This window comes from Budorcas taxicolor, chromosome 12 (genome assembly GCF_023091745.1).
Source record: "Budorcas taxicolor isolate Tak-1 chromosome 12, Takin1.1, whole genome shotgun sequence".
In the NCBI taxonomy this organism is placed as follows: domain Eukaryota; kingdom Metazoa; phylum Chordata; class Mammalia; order Artiodactyla; family Bovidae; genus Budorcas; species Budorcas taxicolor.
Window position 1 is genome coordinate 44199008 of NC_068921.1, and position 18947 is coordinate 44217954.

The 18947-nt window shown below is 34.9% G+C and overlaps 1 protein-coding gene across 1 annotated transcript in view; it reads right to left on the reverse strand.

Moving 5' to 3' along the window:
* The window catches only part of KLHL1 (kelch like family member 1), a 532887-nt gene that overhangs the window by 262908 nt on the left and 251032 nt on the right, over positions 1-18947 (reverse strand). The window contains exon 4 of the mRNA XM_052650221.1: positions 13014-13210. Within this exon, the coding sequence (XP_052506181.1) occupies positions 13014-13210 (197 nt within the window). The remainder of the gene's footprint in view (positions 1-13013; positions 13211-18947) is intronic.

Consider the following 18947-nt stretch of genomic DNA (forward strand, 5'->3'; position numbering starts at 1 on the left):
GAAAAGACTCTGATGCTGGGAGGGATTGGAGGCAGAAGGAGAAGGGGACGACTGAGGATGAGATACCTGGATGGCATCACAGACTCGATGGACGTGAGTCTGAGTGAACTCCGGGAGATGGTGATGAACAGGGAGGCCTGGCATGCTGTGATTCATGGGGTCACAAAGAGTCGGACACGACTGAGCGACTGAACTGAACTGAATGACAACTTTCCCCAGATCTTTCTGAATAATTAAGAAAATAGATTTTCAAGATTATTATTTCAAAGAAAAATAAGTTCATTACTACATCCTCAAATGATATCTGTGGCACATATGACAAGGCAAGCCTAACTAATGAAGATGATATCCTAATTATTTTTTTTATATTTTTATGCTTCTTTTAGTTATTTGTCAGAAATATAAATTTTTTAAATGTATAAAATAATATGAGAATGGTGATGATGATATGTGTTATATATGTGGTAAATGTCACTATCTGAAGCCATATAAACTAGAGTTATTACAGAGTTTACTACTTAAAATACAACCTTTCTTCTGATTAATATTTCCAATGGTATTAAAGATATGTATTTGTATATATAAATGGATTCATATATCTTAATCACTACATATAATAAATTTAATTTTAGCTTCATCAATTTTCTTCTAGTTCAACTACAATACATTTCTTTTGAAAAGTGTGTACTTTTTCTAAATTTCCTTTAATCCTGTCTTTTTGTCTCTTAGTTATCTTCATTTATTATTTTCCCTATGCCAGAAGTAAAAATAGAAACAGTGCTTCATACATTAATAATCAGGTCAGTTTCCTTTCAAATAGAACTGGAGAAGAAATGAATTCCATCTATATCCATATATTTACAATCTCTTCTTTTCCCTCTAACTCTAGAACCAATTAAAATGCAAATTGCATTTAACAAATGTTTAGAGTAGTATATCTGACTTTAGTAATCTGAGTCTTTAAATAAATCTACTTTGATTTAAGATAGAATAAATAGTCCATTTTGTTTAAAAATATTTAAACTTCATAATTTTTCAGAAAGCTTTTTACTCATTATAAATTATATAACTCTAACAAAACTAAAATAGGTTTTTTGTTGTTCAAGTAAAGATTGTAGGAGGGTTCAGGAGTGGGAACTTATATACACCTGTGGTAGATTCATGTTGATGTATGGCAAAACCAATACAGTATTGTAAAGTAAAATAAATAAATAAATAAAATAAAATAAAAATACAATAGGACACTTATTGGAATAAAACTCATCATCTAAAGTAAACTATTTATTTAATTTACTTAGGTCAGGATTTGAATCTCCTTTATTAAATCTTTGCTAATTTCAGCTTTCTGTCATCTCGAAACTTTCAATTATGTGTTATTTTATATAATTAGCTATCATAAGTGACAATTGGATACATTTGGCCTACTATTTTTAGTAGTACAAATTCTTTCTTTGTAGTACATATTTTTACTACATATTCTTCCTATTTTTTGTAGTACATATTATTTCTATTAAATCACAAGATTTTATATGTATTTATGGGTATCAAGAGGATCTTCAAAGAAAATTAAATTTAAATGAACTTTTTTATTATAAACAATAAAAAATATTGAATATAGACCTTGAATATGAAATAGGTCGACTGAAAACTCAATTTAAAAATATACACACATAGTAGGTGGAACAAAAAATGTTACTTATTAAAACGTTTAGAAATTATTGATTAAAAACACAGCTAATGAACTTTGAGATCATGATACATTCTATAAGCATTTACTATTTATTTATTTATACATATTTTTAATAAAGAGATATGAAAAGTAAATTTGCTGCTGCTGCTGCTAAGTCGCTTCAGTCATGTCGGCACCATATAAATATTTTTTATTATTGCTGAGTAGAGTGCTGTTGCTTAATACTGAGTCATGTCTTTGCAACCCCCATGGACCAGTCTCCTCTGTCCACAGGATTTCCCAGGCAGCAATACTGGAGTGGGTAGCCATTTTCTTCTCCAGGGGATCTTTTCCACAAGGGGATCTAGCACACATCTCCTGCTTGGCAGACGGTTTCTTTACCACTGAGTCACATGGAAAGCTCAGAGATAATATGTATCACTTTATATTATTAATATTCATATTTAATTTAAGTTGGCAAATTTTAATAGTATTTCAAATTATTAATATGTGAAAAAACTCATTTATTATTTCTTTCAAACATCATTTATTGTGTGTCTACAATGAGAAAGATGCTATCCTAAGAATTAAGAGTATAACAGTGAACAAGTCAGATGTAGTTTGTGCCTCATGGAATATTAAGTCCACCTCTGTGCAGAAAATTTAACATATTTAGAGTAACTTGGGGTCTGGGAGGAACATCCAATTCTCTATTAGAAGCTATTTTTTGTTGAATTGTGTCTAGTTGTACATTTCTGAAAGTATTGTTTTAAGGTAATGATCAACCCCAGCTCTATGCTGCCTTGTGTACAAAGGGCAGACTGGGCTTCCCCTCTGGCAAGGATTGATTTAGCATGTTTCCTGTGAACTATAATCGTTCCCTCTTCCTTTTATTACTCTTTTAAAAAGTACTATTAAAGATCTTTAAGCACATGTGTAGTCCTTAACAGAAGTGGCATTGAAAGAAAAATCTAAATGGAAGCATATAAAGAAATTAGTTCCCTTTTGAGTAATTCATTACCTCATCAGAAAACATAAATATTCTATAACATTAGTTCATAAGGTGCAAATTTTTGTAATAAAGTGAAACTTTCATATGCATAGAAAATCAGGTTTTCGTAGGCATGCAAAACTTCAAAGAAAAGCAAGTTATTTATTTCATTGTTGAAGAACTGACTTGCAAAATGAAAGGCACTATAGCCAAAAAGTTTCTGGCTTTTCCTTCTTCTGACATCACCTAGGAAGCCCTTTTAGAACTATTCTAACAAAGTAGAAATATTATTTTTCATAGAATGAAATTCTATGGATTAAAAAACTCAAATAATTAAATACTACTTACAAGTGACTCTGAAAATCCTTTAGATTTGGGTTTATAGGAAATTTTTTTGACATTAGTGTTCCTTCTTGGAATTTCATTCATTGTATTGTTCCACAGAATCAACTCATGATATAGCAACTCAACAAAGATTTAAATCTGGTAGATAACCCTATGGACCATAGGCCACCAAGCTTCTCTGTCCATAGGATTCTCCAGGCAAGAATACTGGAGTGAGTTGCCATGCCTACCTCCAGGGGATCTTCCCAACCTAGTGATCAAACCTGCCTCTCCCGTGTCTCCTTTGCAGGAGGATTCTTTTACCAGTATAGCCACCTGGGAAGCCCCAAATAACCTAATACATTTTAATAATTTTAATAGTAGATTTTGCTTGTGTGTGTGTGTACAAGTGGTGTGACTTTATACGGCTGTGTGCCAAATCATTGTATTTTAGAAATAGCCCAGTAAAATAAATGAAAAGAAAATCAGAGTATGCAAATGAAAGAATTCCTACAATGAATGGAGTGTTTTTCAAGTAGGTGAATATTATCATCTTCACCATTATCAACAACAAAGCAGAAGGACATATTTCTTAAAATAGAATATCTTCCATTTGAATATGAAAACCTAAAATAGAAACATACTCAAAGAGCATCTGAATAGAAGAAATGGACTTTGTCTGAAATGAATCCTTAAAAAGCTTACAATTTTCCTGGGATCCTCTTTGAGTATGCTTAATTAGTCTTTGAAATGGTCATAAATGGACATTTTATTGTGGTTATTTTCTAGAATCCTAACAATTAAAAAATTTATATAGTCAAAGCTGCAATTGCATAAGTGAATATTTATTTATTATATTATTACTATTTATTATACATTTCTGTCAGTTTATCTGGTATAATCTGAATATCCTGTTTGTGCACAACACTAAGCAATTTAAAGACAATTTTTAAAAATTCTTCCACTCAATCAACTTCCAGTTGTAGGCAATAGACTAGAATTTTACCAATGACTGTGAGTAATAACTCAAATTAAAACTGCCTGTGAAGAGTTGTCAGTCTAACTTAGGGACAAAGCAAGTAAAGGAAAGCATAAACAAAAACAAGATGAGAGGAGGTTCCTTTCTATAGAGGCCTCTGAATGCTTCTCACTGTTTGTGAGGATTAAATGTAGGTGGTGGTTGTCCTTCAAGCAATTTATTGCACTCACTCAACACCTTCACTTCAATTTACAAAGAAATTCTTAAAATCAAATTTGGCTAAGTTTCAGGTTGATATTTACATACTGATTTAAACTCATTATTCACACCATGTTTGTAAATGAGATATTCAAAGGGACTAACACAAAGCAATGAATGAAAAACAGACAAAAAAAAAAGTTCACAGCAAATTTTAGTACTAATACATCACATAGGAGTCCTGAGGAGAATATGGATGAAGTGAACTTTATTTTGACAATGTAGGGAAACAAAGACATTTAAATTCCATTTGCTCTCTAAGAGCAAATTCTAGTTTATGTTTATTTGTTGGACTTTTGGTAAAGATTAAAAAAAAAAAAAGATGCTGCTGACTAGAAATCAAGAGAAATGTCAGATATTTCAAAACCATAAACAGAAACCACATCAATAAAGTTTATATTCTCTGGCATTACTTTTACAGCTCTAAAGGATACATGAACTATGTACAGGAGCTTTTGGGTTCTGGCCTTTGAAAGGGCTGCTTTTCTAATACTGAGTTTGGAAGGCTTCATGCTCCATCTGTGAAACACCTGGTTTTTGAAGCTACTGACTGATCATAGCAGCCTCCAATTAGTCTTACTGAAACTGCTCCTGCTTCTAGAGTAAACATTGTGGAATCTTTCAAGGCATGCTGGTAGCACTGGGTAGAAAGTAAGGGTGAAGTGAACAGGGAAATGATAAAACTGAGGAGCAAAATCTTCAGGGAATTATTTGATCTCATCCATGCTGCAGGTTTATAGTGCCCATTTGTCTCAACTAATCTATGCCTTGTAATGTTCTGGATATCAGGAATCCAACTTGATATTCTGGTAATATGTAAATTAATTAGCACATTAAATAGAGCTTGAAGTTTGTAGTAAGACGCTGTCATATTTAAATCTCCATCCTAGCATGTTTCACTATTTGTGAGTAGGTTATCTAGCCTCCCTAAACCTTCAGTTTAGTTCAGTTAAGTTGCTCAGTCGTGTCCTACTCATTGCAACCCCATGAACCACAGCATGCCAGGTCTCTCTGTCCATCAACAACTCCTGGAGTTTACTCAAACTCATGTCCATCAAGTCGGTGATGCCATCCAATCATCTTATCCTCTGTCATCCCCTTCTCCTCCTGCCCTCAATCTTTTCTAGCATCAGGGTCTTTTCCAGTGAGTCAGCTCTTCACATCAGGGAGCCAAAGTATTGAAGTTTCAGCTTTAACATCAGTCCTTCCAATGAACACCCAGGACTGATCTCCTTTAGGATGGACTGGTTGGATCTCCTTGCAGTCCAAGGGACTCTCAAGAGTCTTCTCCAGCACCACAGTTCAAAACCATCAATTCTTCGGTGCTCAGCTTTCTTCATAATTCAACTCTCACATCCATACATGATCAATGGGAAAACTGTAGCCTTTAGTAGACGGACCTTTGTTGGCAAAGTAATGTCTCTGCTTTTTAATATGCTATCTAGGTTGTTCATAAATTTCTTTCCAAGGAGTAAGCATCTTTTAATTTCATTTTAGAATGAATATAACACGTACTTTGCAGGAGTTGTGAAAAGATTAAATTTTAAAAGTTTGTTTAACATGTAGAGCCATGCTTAATATATCGTTGTTGTTCAATTGCTTAGTAATGTCTGACTCTTTGTGATACCGTGGACTGCAGTACACCAGGCTTCCCCCTGGCCTTCACCATCTCCCAGAGCTTGCTCAAATTCATGTCCATTGAGGTGGTGATGCCATCCAACCAATTCATCCTCTGTCATCCCATTCTCTTCCTTCCTTCAATCTTTCCCAGCATTGGAGGTCTTTTCTGAGTCATCTCTTCACATCAGGTGACCAAAATATTGGAGTTTCAGCTTCATCATCAGTCGTTCCAATGAATATTCAGAATTGATTTCCTTTAGGACTGACTCGATCTCCTTGCAGTCAAAGGGACTCTCAAGAGTCTTCTCTAGAACCATAGTTCAAAAGCATCAATTCTTCAGCTCTCAGCCTTCTTTATGGTCCAATGCTCACATCCATACATGACTCCTGGAAAAATCATAACTTTGACTCTACAGACCTTTTTTGGCAAAGTAACATCTCTGCTTTTTAATATGCAGCCAAGCAAGTACAGGGAAACATAGGAAAAAAAAAAAAAGTCTGATATATACTATGTATTTAACTTGTGCACCACCAGCACCAGTAGAGATAAGCATTGCCATCAAGCAAAATGTCAGGAGCTACCTGAGTTTCTCTTTTTCTTTCTCACTCACCCAATATATGTAAATATACATATTTTTATATATAATATACTCTTATGAAGTACTAGCCTTATTCTTGGTCTTCTTCTTGCCTTCTCCTCAGGCCAATCTGAAGATTAGTCTTAAAATTAAATCTTGGCTCTTACTTGCTCAGAAATGTTCAATGTTATATCCGTGTTTTAATATAACATCACAAATCTTTAACAAAGTTTCCTTAACCGTGCAAAATTTTGCACTGCCAAAGCTTTTCCTGTTTTGATCGCCTATATCATCCTACAATTTCATTGGAAAAGACCCTGATGTTAGGAAATATTGAAGGCAAAAGGAAAAGGGGGCAGCAGAGGATGAGATAGTTAGCATCACTAACTCAATGGATATGAATTTGAGAAAACCCCAGAAGACAGTGAAGGACAGGGGAGCCTGGAGCACTACAGTCCATGGGGTTACAAAGAGTTGGATACAATCTAGTGACTGAATAACAAGGGCAACATATGTTTATTTTGGTCAACATTGTGTCTTTCTACAGCTCCTGGTACAAAGTAGTCAACAGTAACTTCCCCTTTCAACAAGGAATGCTATGAAGAGACATCTATCTAGGTTTCCAAGCTATAGGAAGTTAAACAGATGCTATCTAGGAGATATCATATTATGGTGGAAGTGAACAACAACAACCCTTAACAAAAAATTAATGATATGAAACTAGAATGCTGCTGCTGCTGCTGCTGATAAGTCACTTCAGTCATGTCCGATTCTGTGCGACTCCAAGGATGGCAGCCCACCTGGCTCCCCTGTTCCTGGGATTCTCCAGGCAAGAACACTGGAGTGGGTTGCAATTTCCTTCTCCAATGCATGAAAGTGAAAAGTGAAAGTGAAGTCGCTCAGTTGTGTCCTACTCTTAGCGACTTCATGGACTGCAGCCTACCAGGCTCCTCCGTCCTTGGGATTTTCCAGGCAAGAGTACTAGAGGCGGGTGCCAAAAGTACTCTAAAGGATAGAAAATGCTTTAAGGAAAGAGAGAGTTTTGAAAGTAATGTCACTTTTAATAGGATATTCAGAGAAGAGATTTCTGTCTAAGTGACATTTGAGCAGAATGCTGAATAAGGCAGAGAAAGGATATAAATATTTGGTAGAAGAGCATTTCCAGCAGAATAAAAAAGAACAACACAAAGTTCATCTGGTGATAGTTCGCTTGCTGTAGTCAAAAAATAGCAAGAAGAACAGTGTGGCTGGAATTGTGTGAACAAGAAAATAACAATAGGATATATCATTAGAAGTTAGAGGAAAAACATGGATAGTCTTGTTGAATAACTGAATTTGGGAGTTCTGAGAATAGTAACTCTAAATATCCATGGGAACTATCAGTTCAGTTCAGTTCAGTCACTCAGTTGTGTCCGACTCTTTGTGACCCCATGAATCGCAGCACACCAGGCATCCCTGTTCATCACTATCTCCCAGAGTTCACTCAGACTCATGTCCATCGAGTCCGTGATGCCATCCAGCCATCTCATCCTCAGTCGTCCCCTTCTCCTCCTGCCCCCAATCCCTCCCAGCATCAGAGTCTTTTCCAATGAGTCAACTCTTCTCATGAGGTGGCCAGAGTACTGGAGTTTCAGCTTTAGCATCATTCCTTCCAAAGAAATCCCAGGGTTAATCTCCTTCAGAATGGACTGGTTGGATCTCCTTGCAGTCCAAGGGACTCTCAAGAGTCTTCTCCAACACCACAGTTCAAAAGCATCAATTCTTCGGTGCTCAGCCTTCTTCACAGTCCAACTCTCACATCCATACATGGCCACAGTAAAAACCATAGCCTTGACTAGACGGACCTTAGTCGGCAAAGTAATGTCTCTGCTTTTGAATACACTATCTAGGTTGGTCATAACTTTTCTTCCATGAAGTAAACGTCTTTTAATTTCGTGGCTGCAGTCACCATCTGCAGTGATTTTGGAGCCCCCCCCCCCCCCCCCCAAATAATGTCTGACACTGTTTCCACTGTTTCTCCATCTATTTCCCATGGAGTGATGGGACCAGATGCCATGATCTTCGTTTTCTGAATGTTGAGATTTAAGCCAACATTCATGACTTAAATCAAATGGGAACTATAGGAATTAGTTAATATATTACACATGCAGGTACATACAAATCTCAGTGGAGATTTGTTGGGAAAAACAAATCTCAGTGGAAAGACCTTTTCTCTGTCACAAAGAAGTTGCAATGTAGTTGTGAAGTCAGTCATAAAGACATAAGGGATAATTAACTGCATAAGAAAATGTATGGTGACACCATATAGTGCTAACAAAAGGAATAGTAAGAATTTAAATAAGACAGAGAATGTCATGAAAAATTTTAAAATATTTCTTAGGCATGGGTGAACTTAAACTGTGAAGTGAGAGTGGTTATTTAGAATTAGATACCAGGGATTCCAGATAAAAGAACTATCACGAGTAAAGAACAAGTAAAAGGAAGTCATGGACATATGGAGAAGTGGTAAAATTAATTCAATTTATTTTTTAAGGAAAAATGCCCAGGCAGTTATTCAGAAGTTAGGTGGGGAGAATTACTTCCATAAAAATGTGGAGTTTAAATCTGCTATTTTGGGGTATGTGTTCAAGACACTGTTGAATTAAAAAAACAAACCATGTTTTCTATGTAAAATAGATTTAGGATAGGGAATTGGGGACCTAAATAGCTGTTGAAAGAGCTGTGGAAATGAAGGTCAGAGAACTTTCTGCTAATGATCTCTACCTCTGTTCAATATGAACTGTTCTGAGAAGTACTCCACAAATGCACTCAACTCAAGAACCTCCAGAAATCTCCAATCAACTGTCTCAGTCTACAGCAGTGAAGCCAATTGCTCTCAAGTGCTCACTTAGAAGTTACTTCAAGTTTCCATTCATTCACATACTTGCCTGCATCTACCTGTGGAGAAATAATGGATTCTCCTTCATTTCCACTTTCTATACCTTGCATGAATGTTTTTAATTGTCATAGTCTAAACCAGAACCATATGGAGAGAATTTCTTAAAAATGAAGATCCAGGAGTCTCCTCTAAAGGCAGAGCTGATCTTGGTAGGAAGTGATGTTGATGATTAGTAGAAATGGACAAGCAGCAGAGAAAGAAAAATAAGAAGACGGAAGGAGACTCCTAACCCTTCATCTATCATCACACAAAGCACTTCAACTCCAATATTATTCTTTCCTATGATATTTAAATTGAAAGAAGTTTACGTGTATACCACTAAAATTAAAAACAGGATTAGAAAACACAAACGGTGCTGTTTCAAACAAAAACTTTTTCTATCAAGTACACAAAGATATCTGTTTCCATGCCCTGATATTATTCAGCCAAAGGAACCAAATCTTTTCAATTTTTCTTCATATTTCATGGTTATAAAATATTTTCTATTCTTATAATTCTCATCTACTTCTGTTTGTTGCTCTCTAATGTTTTTAAAATGAGATGTCAGGAATTAACAACAGCTTCCATTTTGAACTCTAATAGAGTAAAAGGAACTATTTCCTTCAATTTTCTTGTTGGTATCTTTATATTCATGCACCCAAAATGTAAATTAATGTTTCAGAATTTATTTCACACTTCTGTCTAATATTGACCTCGTAATCAAAATTTTCCAATATTTCACACATGAACCACTGCCAAGCAAAGTCACTTTCCCTGAATAGATTTGGGAATCACACAAAATCAATAGCTGAATTAAAATAAGTGAAATTTCCAAAGGGAACAGCAAAACGTATAAAAAGCAAAGGCATACAGACAGCAAATTAAGATCTGAATGTTGGAAGATCAAGTTCATATCTAAAATATTTTGGTAAGAAAATTGAAAATTAAAACAAGAATGTCATGTGTAAAATAAGCTAAGAAGGTATATTTAGAACCAATAAATATATTAATTTAGTACCAGAGTTTACTCAGTAGAAACCCTGAGATGTTTTGCTACTGAATGAGTTAAGAAGAAGAAGAAGAAGAAGGAAAAAAAAAAGCATAATAAGTTTGTTCTTTAAGCATACATTAAATAGATTAAATGAGGAGATATGCAAAACTAAACATGGATCAGAGACTAATATATGGTAAAAAATAATAATATCAGATACATTCATTTTAAAGCATTAGAACTAAGACAAAATAATACTCTAGGAAGAGAACTGGTCAGAAAATGTTTTCCAGTAAAAGAGTAACGCATGAGCATCTGGCGTACACTGGACCTTCATGTTTCCAACAGAAATTGAAATCATTTTAATTTTGACAAGCATAACACAACACATGATCAATCCATAGTCTCAAAAATAAGTTAAGATAGAGTTGTTTAGAATGTTGAGTGTCTTAGCCAGGACATTCCTATTTCTGGTTACATGTATATTTTACTGTAAAGAATATTTTTAATGTGTTTAAAAACTATATTGATACTATTGTGTCATAAATTCTTCATCAGTTCAAGCAGCTGCAAGGTAAACACTTTGATTATTAAATTAATAATTTCAAACCAGACCAGAAGGGACCATTATCCCACTGGATATGGAGGCATATTGTTCTTTGGCTTAGCTAAGCCAGTAACTCCGAAGTGTAATGAAATGTGCATAATTAAATGACAGCAGTTGGGTTTTGATGTTTTGGTCGATGAAGTATTTGTTTACATTATATGGTTCATACAATTTGAATAGTAATACTGTGCCCTGTCATGGAATATTTCAGAAAAAGAATTTGACAATAGAAGTACAAAGCATGCATCTTCTTTCTTTATTTCTACATTTTATTTAATTTACTAATCTGCTTAAAGGATTAAAGAAGAGAATTAAAATAATATTGAGATTCTCTCTAAGAATAACAATAAGGAGATTTAAATGGCTGATTGTCATTAGTAATTTTAAAAGGTGCTAAATCTCAAAATAAGAGTTTCTAAATAGAAACTATAAAGCTGAATGAGATTTATTTCATATAAATTACTCCTTTGAGTTGCAAAGAGAAAGTTATATGCTTTAGAGTTGGTTGTTCCAGTAATAAAAATTAAATCATTAATAATATTAATAATAATAGCAAAAACAGTTAACATTTTATATAGTGCTTGCTATATTCTAGGCACTCTATTAAGCATTTTTAGAATGATTGCTTTTAGGATATAAAATGATCAGTATGAAAATGTTCTAAATGATTATTCAATTTTAAAATAAAGATAACTTTTGAAGAACATACTATAAAGTCCACCCATTTAAAGTGTACACTTTAAATGATTTTAATCCTTCTGTTAAAATATCTACGTATATAATATGTCTATAAATACAGCAAGAAATCAAAGAGAAAAATATAAAATAGGCTTATAGTATTACAGGATTGTTTACTGACTGATAATCAATTTACACCTTTTATAAAAATGATACAGAAAGACAAATTTAAAAAAAAAATCATTTGATTTACATACCTAAATATTTTCCCTTTTAGTATAAAAGTTCCCAGGAATTCTGAAATCCAATATTCACTATCCCAATAAACACTTTAAAATATACTATCACTATCTTTTTTTCTCCATAAATCATACAGACAAATGCATACCTAATATATCATGCTATGATAAAAAGTGTACTAGATATCTCAGGCTTCCATAACAAAATACTGAAGACTAGGTGGCTTAGACAACAGGAATTTATTTCTTATTGTTTGGAAGGATGAAAAGTTTAATATTAAAATATAGTGTTACTGGGTTCTCTAAGGACTCTCTTCTGAGCTGTCAGATGGCTATCTTCTCACTGTTTCCTCACATGAAAAAGAGAGAGGGGAAGCAAATTCTACAGTGTCTCTTCTCATAAGGGCATCCTGAGGGGCCTGCCATGATGACCTCGCCTCCAAAGCTTCCATCTCCAAACACCCATCACATTTGGGATAGGATTTCAACACTGAATTTTGGTTAATACACCTCAGTCCATGGGCTTTCCAAGTGGTGCTAGTGGTAAAGAACCTGCCTGCCAGTACAGAAGACTTAAGAGTCACAGGTTCTGTTCCTAGGTCGGGAAGATCTCCTGGAGGAGGGCATGGCAACACACTCCAGTATTGTCTGGAGAATCCCCATGGACAGAGAAGCCTGATGGGCTACTGTCCATAGCGTTGCAAAGAGTCAGACATGACTGAAGCAACTTAGCATGCACAAACCTGAGTCCATGGTAGAGAGGTTGAAAAATGCGAAAGAAAAATTTTTGTGACAGAAGCTGCTAGCTCTTAACTAGAAAGAAAAGGTGGGGAAAGGCAACTGTAGAAGATGTAAAAGATAGATATCCTGGGAGAAATTAAGAAAAAAATTATTTTAAGAACCATTTAAAATCCCAAGCAGTCAATATCTCTACCTATATTGTCTATAAAATGCAAATGGAGCCATAATAAAACCATTGTGTGATGTCTTTTTCTACTTTGAGGTTCTTAAATACTATACAGTACGTTGTGTCTCATGATAAAAATGTGCCAGTGATTCAAAACAAATTTTGAGTTTTAATTTTGAATGCAATGGCTGTAATTATTTTAACCTCTGACAATACAGTTATGTCGCTATTATTAAAAAAATTACATTTCCTTACCATCGTGTAGCTATGGGCCACCTTCATTAATTCAATGCATCCTTGAGCATCTGCAAATGCTCGGATCCCTAAACAGTTTGATGGATGCAAGAGCTTCATGAGGAAATGGCAGCACACTTCCACTACTTGAGGAAGCTGAAGAAGGCAAGCTGCTGCAAGAAGGTTTTCAATTGTTTCTTCTTTTAATTCCAAGCAACCTAAATGTTAAAAGAATTATGAAACTGTTTAAAGCATGAAATAATATGTACCAGTCTATTATTCAAAACATTAAGCCAACCTTCTAGAAATGATTGAACTTAAATTGATAATCCACATAAATATAACTCATGAAAGGTCAATAATTGCTTTCAGCATCTTGCATTTCTTAATTTGTATGATATTCAAAATAATCCAAACATGAACAGAGCTTCCTCTGAAATACATGTATCCTATTGAACAGGAATTATGGTTGTTCCTTCGGTTGTGAATTAAGTAATTAAAAAAAAAAAAGAAAAGATAGAGAGAGAGAGAAATATTTTACAACACATGTCTTTCCAGGTGGCTCTAATGGTAAAGAACCACCCTGCCAATGCAGGAGACACAAGAGAAGAGGTTTCAATCCCTGAGTCAGGAAGATACCCCAGGGGAGGAAATGGCAACCCACTCTAGCATTCTTTCCTGGAGAATCCTGTGGACAGAGAGGCCTGGTGGGTTATAGTCCATAGAGTGACAGTGTTGGACACAACTGAGGCATCTTAGCATGCATGTACACACACACTTTTATAAGCTTAGGAGAGCAAATATGCACTAAGTTTCTGACAATATATACACTGTTTATATGAATATGGAATATTTATGTGACTTTAATTAACATCTGTATATATATTTATAACCACACATGTTGTGTGTTTGCTAATATTGTATTTAACTCACTGTGTCTATAATTTCCTATAATATTTCTTTCTTTATGGTCGGTGTTGTGTGTTAATCACTCAGTCATGTCCAACTCTTTGTGACCCCATAAACTGTAGCCCGCCAGGCTTCTCTACCCATGGGATTCTCCAGGCAAGAATACTGAAGTGGGTAGCCATTCCCTTCTAAAGGGGATCTTCCCAACCCAGGGAACAAACCTGGGTCTTGTGCATTGCAGGCAGATTCTTTGCCATCTGAGCCACCAGGGGAGGAACTTTCCTTTCTTTCTGGTCAGTTAATCTCAAAATTGAGCTCTTCAGTGTTTCTTTTCTTTTCTTTTTTTTCCTAACTACTGGTATAACTTGTTAAATAGTGGAGCTATTTCTAGAATGTTTATAAATTTCATCTGTGTAAATATCTAGTCTCAACTACTTAGGTTTTCTTTCATGTAACAATTCAGCACATCTTTAGTAGTTTAGTTCCATTCAGATTTTCTATTGCTATTGGGTGAGGTTTTCTAGGTCATGTAGTCTCAGAAATGATGTATATCATCTTAACTTTTGTGATATACATGACTACCCTTCACTAGAAATATCTGCACTAATTTTTCCTGAACATGGAGTCAAGTCACATATTAACATCATGACACATGTCAGTGGATGTGTGTTGCTACCACATCAACATTTATGATATGACTGTGCCTCACCCCTACACTTTCTTTTCTACCAGCTAAGTGTGCTTTGTGCTCAGTCACTCAGTTGTGTCCAACTCTTTGTGACCCCATGAACTGAAGGCAGCCAGGCTCCTCTGTCCATGGAATTTTCCAGGCTAGAATGCTGAAGTGGGGTGCCATTTCCTGCTTCAAGGGATCTTCCCAATCTAGGAATCCAACTCACATTTCTTGTATCTCCTGCCTTGGCAAGTAGATTCCTTACTTCTGTGCCACCTGGGAAGCCCACAGGCTAACTAAGGCCTACATAAAAGCCCCAGTGGATGGAAGCTACATGGGAAGCAAGAAGCCTAAGCTCTGAATCCACACTCAGAATTATTAGCTTCAAACAACAATATGCAATATATAAACTAATAATACTCCAAAAATAAATTAAAACTTATACTTGAATTGAAAGCTGTCCCAAGTGTCTAAATTGAACCTCAAGTGTAAAACCATAGGGAATATAATTGATTAATATTTATATTATTATGTTGCTATCTAATTAAAATTTAGAAAGATAGTCTTGCCAGCTGGAATACATTTTTTAACTTGGTGATGATACTGTAACTTTTTTTCCCTTAGATGAATCTTTATTTCATAATCAATATTCATTTTTATTACATTCTAGAGAAATTGTTTACTTTCAAAAATTCAGCTTTTAAGGACAGGATACTTATTAAGGAAACTTTTCATAAACAGAATGCTTTTATTTTTTTCCCACATCAAAAAATTTATTCTGAATTTTTTAAATTTCAATACTTCACAATAATAGTACAATAAGCACTTAAGTACGTTTTCCTTAACTTCTCTAAGAAAAACACAATCACAAAGTGTTAACATTTTGCTATATTTATGTATATGTTTGCGTGTTTATGCTATAGTTGATGAATTATTTTATAGTACTTCTAATCAACATGTATTTCACTTCTGAATACTTCAGTGTGTCTCTCTTTAAAAACAACAGCATTCTTTAAATAGCCACTCATGAATTTAATTTTTTACACTCAAGAACAATAGTACTTGCCCTAATGTAAATGTTCACCTCTTGATAAACCTGTAAGGAGGTCAGGAAACAACAGTTAGAACTGGACATGGAACAACAGACTGGTTCCAAATAGGAAAAGGAGTACATCAGGCTGTATATTGTCACCCTGCTTATTTAACTTATATGCAGAGAACATCATGAGAAATGCTGGGCTGGAAGAAGCACAAGCTTGAATCAAGGTTGCCGGGAGAAATATCAATAACCTCAGATATGCAGATGACACCACCCTTATGGCAGAAAGTGAAGAGGAACTAAAAAGCCTCTTGATGAAAGTGAAAGAGGAGAGTGAAAAGTTGGCTTAAAGCTCAACATTCAGAAAATGAAGATCATGGCATCTGGTCCCATCACTTCATGGGAAATAGATGGGCAAACAGTGGAAACAGTGTCAGACTTTATTTTTTGGGGCTCCAAAATCACTGCAGATGGTGACTGCAGCCATGAAATTAAAAGATGCTTACTCTTTGAAAGAAAACTTATGACCAACCTAGATAGCATACTGAAAATCAGAGATATTACTTTGCCAACAAAGGTCATTCTAGTCAAGGCTATGGTTTTTCCAGTGGTCATGTATGGATGTGAGAGTTGGACTCTGAAGAAAGCTGAGCACCGAAGATTTGATGCTTTTGAACTGTGGTGTTGGAGAAGACTCTGGAGAGTCCCTTGGACTGCAAGGAGATCCAACCAGTCCATTCTGAAGGAGATCAGCCCTGGGATTTCTTTGGAAAGAATGATGCTAAAGCTGAAACTCCAGTACTTTGGCCACCTCATGAGAAGAGTTGACTCATTGGAAAAGACTCTGATGCTGGGAGGGATTGGGGACAGGAGGAGAAGGGGATGACAGAGGATGAGATTGGCTAGATGGCATCACTGACTCAAAGGACGTGAGTCTGAGTGAACTCCGGGATTTGGTGATGGACAGGGAGGCCTGGCGTGCTGCGACTCATGGGGTTGCAGAGTTGGACATGACTGAGCCACTGAAATGAACTGAACTGAACTGATTTTATTCAGCATCTAATCAAGGGCTTCCCAGTTGGTGCAGTGATAAAGAATCATCCTGCCAATGCAGGAAAGCAGGAGATGCAGGTTCAGTTCCTGGGTTGGGAAGATCACCTGGAATAGAAAATGTCAACCAACTCCAATATTCTTGCCTGAAAAATCCCATGGACAGAGGAACCTATGGGCTACAGTCCAGGGGGTTGCAAAGTGTCAGACACGACTAAGTGTGCACGTGCCCATGCACACATGAACACACACACAATGAAGTCTTATACATGATTTAGTTGCTACATCTCTTTAGTCTTCTTTAATCTGGAACAGTTTGCCAGCAATTTTGTCATTCATGACATTTATATTAGGGGAGTTCAGACAAGATGTTTTGTAGAATTCCTTGATGTGATTAGTCATATTTTTCCTCCATGATTAGATTTAGCCAATACCTTTTGGTAAGGAGACAATACAAGTGATGTTTTTCATTCCATGTATACAGAGTGAGTGATAATGGCAGTATATCCCACTCTTGCTGGTGTTAAATTTGTTATCTTGTTTAAAATAGTGTCTGCCAGATACTTTTATATTAAAGAAACTTAAATTCCTACAGAAATATTTCCCTTTATAATTAAAAAGTCATATGTTGTAGAGGGATAATTTCACTTTAAAACATGACATTTCACCCATAAGTTAACATGTTTAATAGATGAAAAGCATTATGTTTCATTTATGAGTTTCATTGAAAGGATGAAAGCAAAGAAATCTAAAGCCTGCTTCCCAGTATAGCAAGGGATTTGATGAAGAAAAGAGAGAGGTAAATTCTATTTACCTTTGGATATAAATTCAAAGGAAATTAAAATCATTTCATTGCATATTAATTGCTAATCAAATTAGCTACCTACATTTTTGCTTGGTATAAAAGAGGGACATTATCAATAATAAAAGTTATAAACAAATTTTCAACATTTTAATAAATGCACAAGGACCCGCTTCAGATATTATCAATTAGTAGGACATTAAATATCATGATCAATTTGATAAAGGACACATTTGTCAATAGCAATACAATTTTTGAGGTGTTTATACTTCACTTTATGAGTACCATTGTCATTCAATAATAATGTCAAACAACTAGTCTAAATGACTTTAAGTCTAATTATATTAGTGTAATTATACATATATATGTTTAAGCTTATGGAATATTCAGTTCAGTTCAGTCGCTCAGTCATGTCTGACTCTTTGCAACCCCATGAATAGTAGCACACCTGGCCTCCCTGTCCAAATATACTATGGAATATTAGTAAACTTCAAAAAAAATTCTAAAAATTGTAGAAACCTATATTTTATGTAGATTTCATATGCTTTATTAAATATGTACCCATACACTTATATCAATAAAAATATAAACTATAAGGAAGATAAAATGTGTACAATAAAATCTGTTATTATTTATAATTGATTATAATCCCAACAATTATATATACATATATATGTATGTGTATAAAATTTTGTCATGATTTTATATCTTTGGAGGAACTATATCTGAAATATTTCAATAAGATTATTAAAAATATCCTTGTTTTTTTAACATTGATCATGTGAAATCAGTTTAAAAAGGATACATTCAGATGGTATGATCTTTATAGATTCTATTTTTACTGTGACTTCAGAACATTAGGAGAGTGACTTTAATTTTAATTGATTATTGTTCTCAGTAGCATATGTTCAGGAAGAATTAACAAATTAACACAGCAAGTCTGAACTGCTCTTATTGAAAAGGCATGCCTGCAAGATTTGCCCTTGATTGGTATGTGAAAGCTTAGATTTCAAGAGGGTTCCCACTATTCAGTAGTATATATGGCTCACTGTGCTTAAACTATTTGTGTAAACATTATGGCTTGTGCTTAACAACTGCTTTCCTTCTTGGAGTCTTGAATTTTGGCATATACTAAGCAAAAGCTGCGTCAATAAAAACTCTCTCTTGTTGACAACAACTCACAGACTTCGTCACAACTCTTTGCAGAGGAAATTAAGTGTACCCTGTGCTATTCCATTTGAAATGCCGACCTTGGAAGCTTGCTCCTGATTTTCCCAATACTATGCTCTGTACAATATTTCCCTTTCCTCATTATGCTCTGAATCTTTTTGATAAATCAGTGCCATTGGTTTGTATGCTGAGTCCTGTGAGTCATCTTCTCATGAATCATGAAACCTGGAGTGTTAGTCTTGAGGATATCGCAATACAGCTTTCTAATTAGAATAGTTGAGGTGTTGGGTGAAGTTTGAGATATACTTTGTC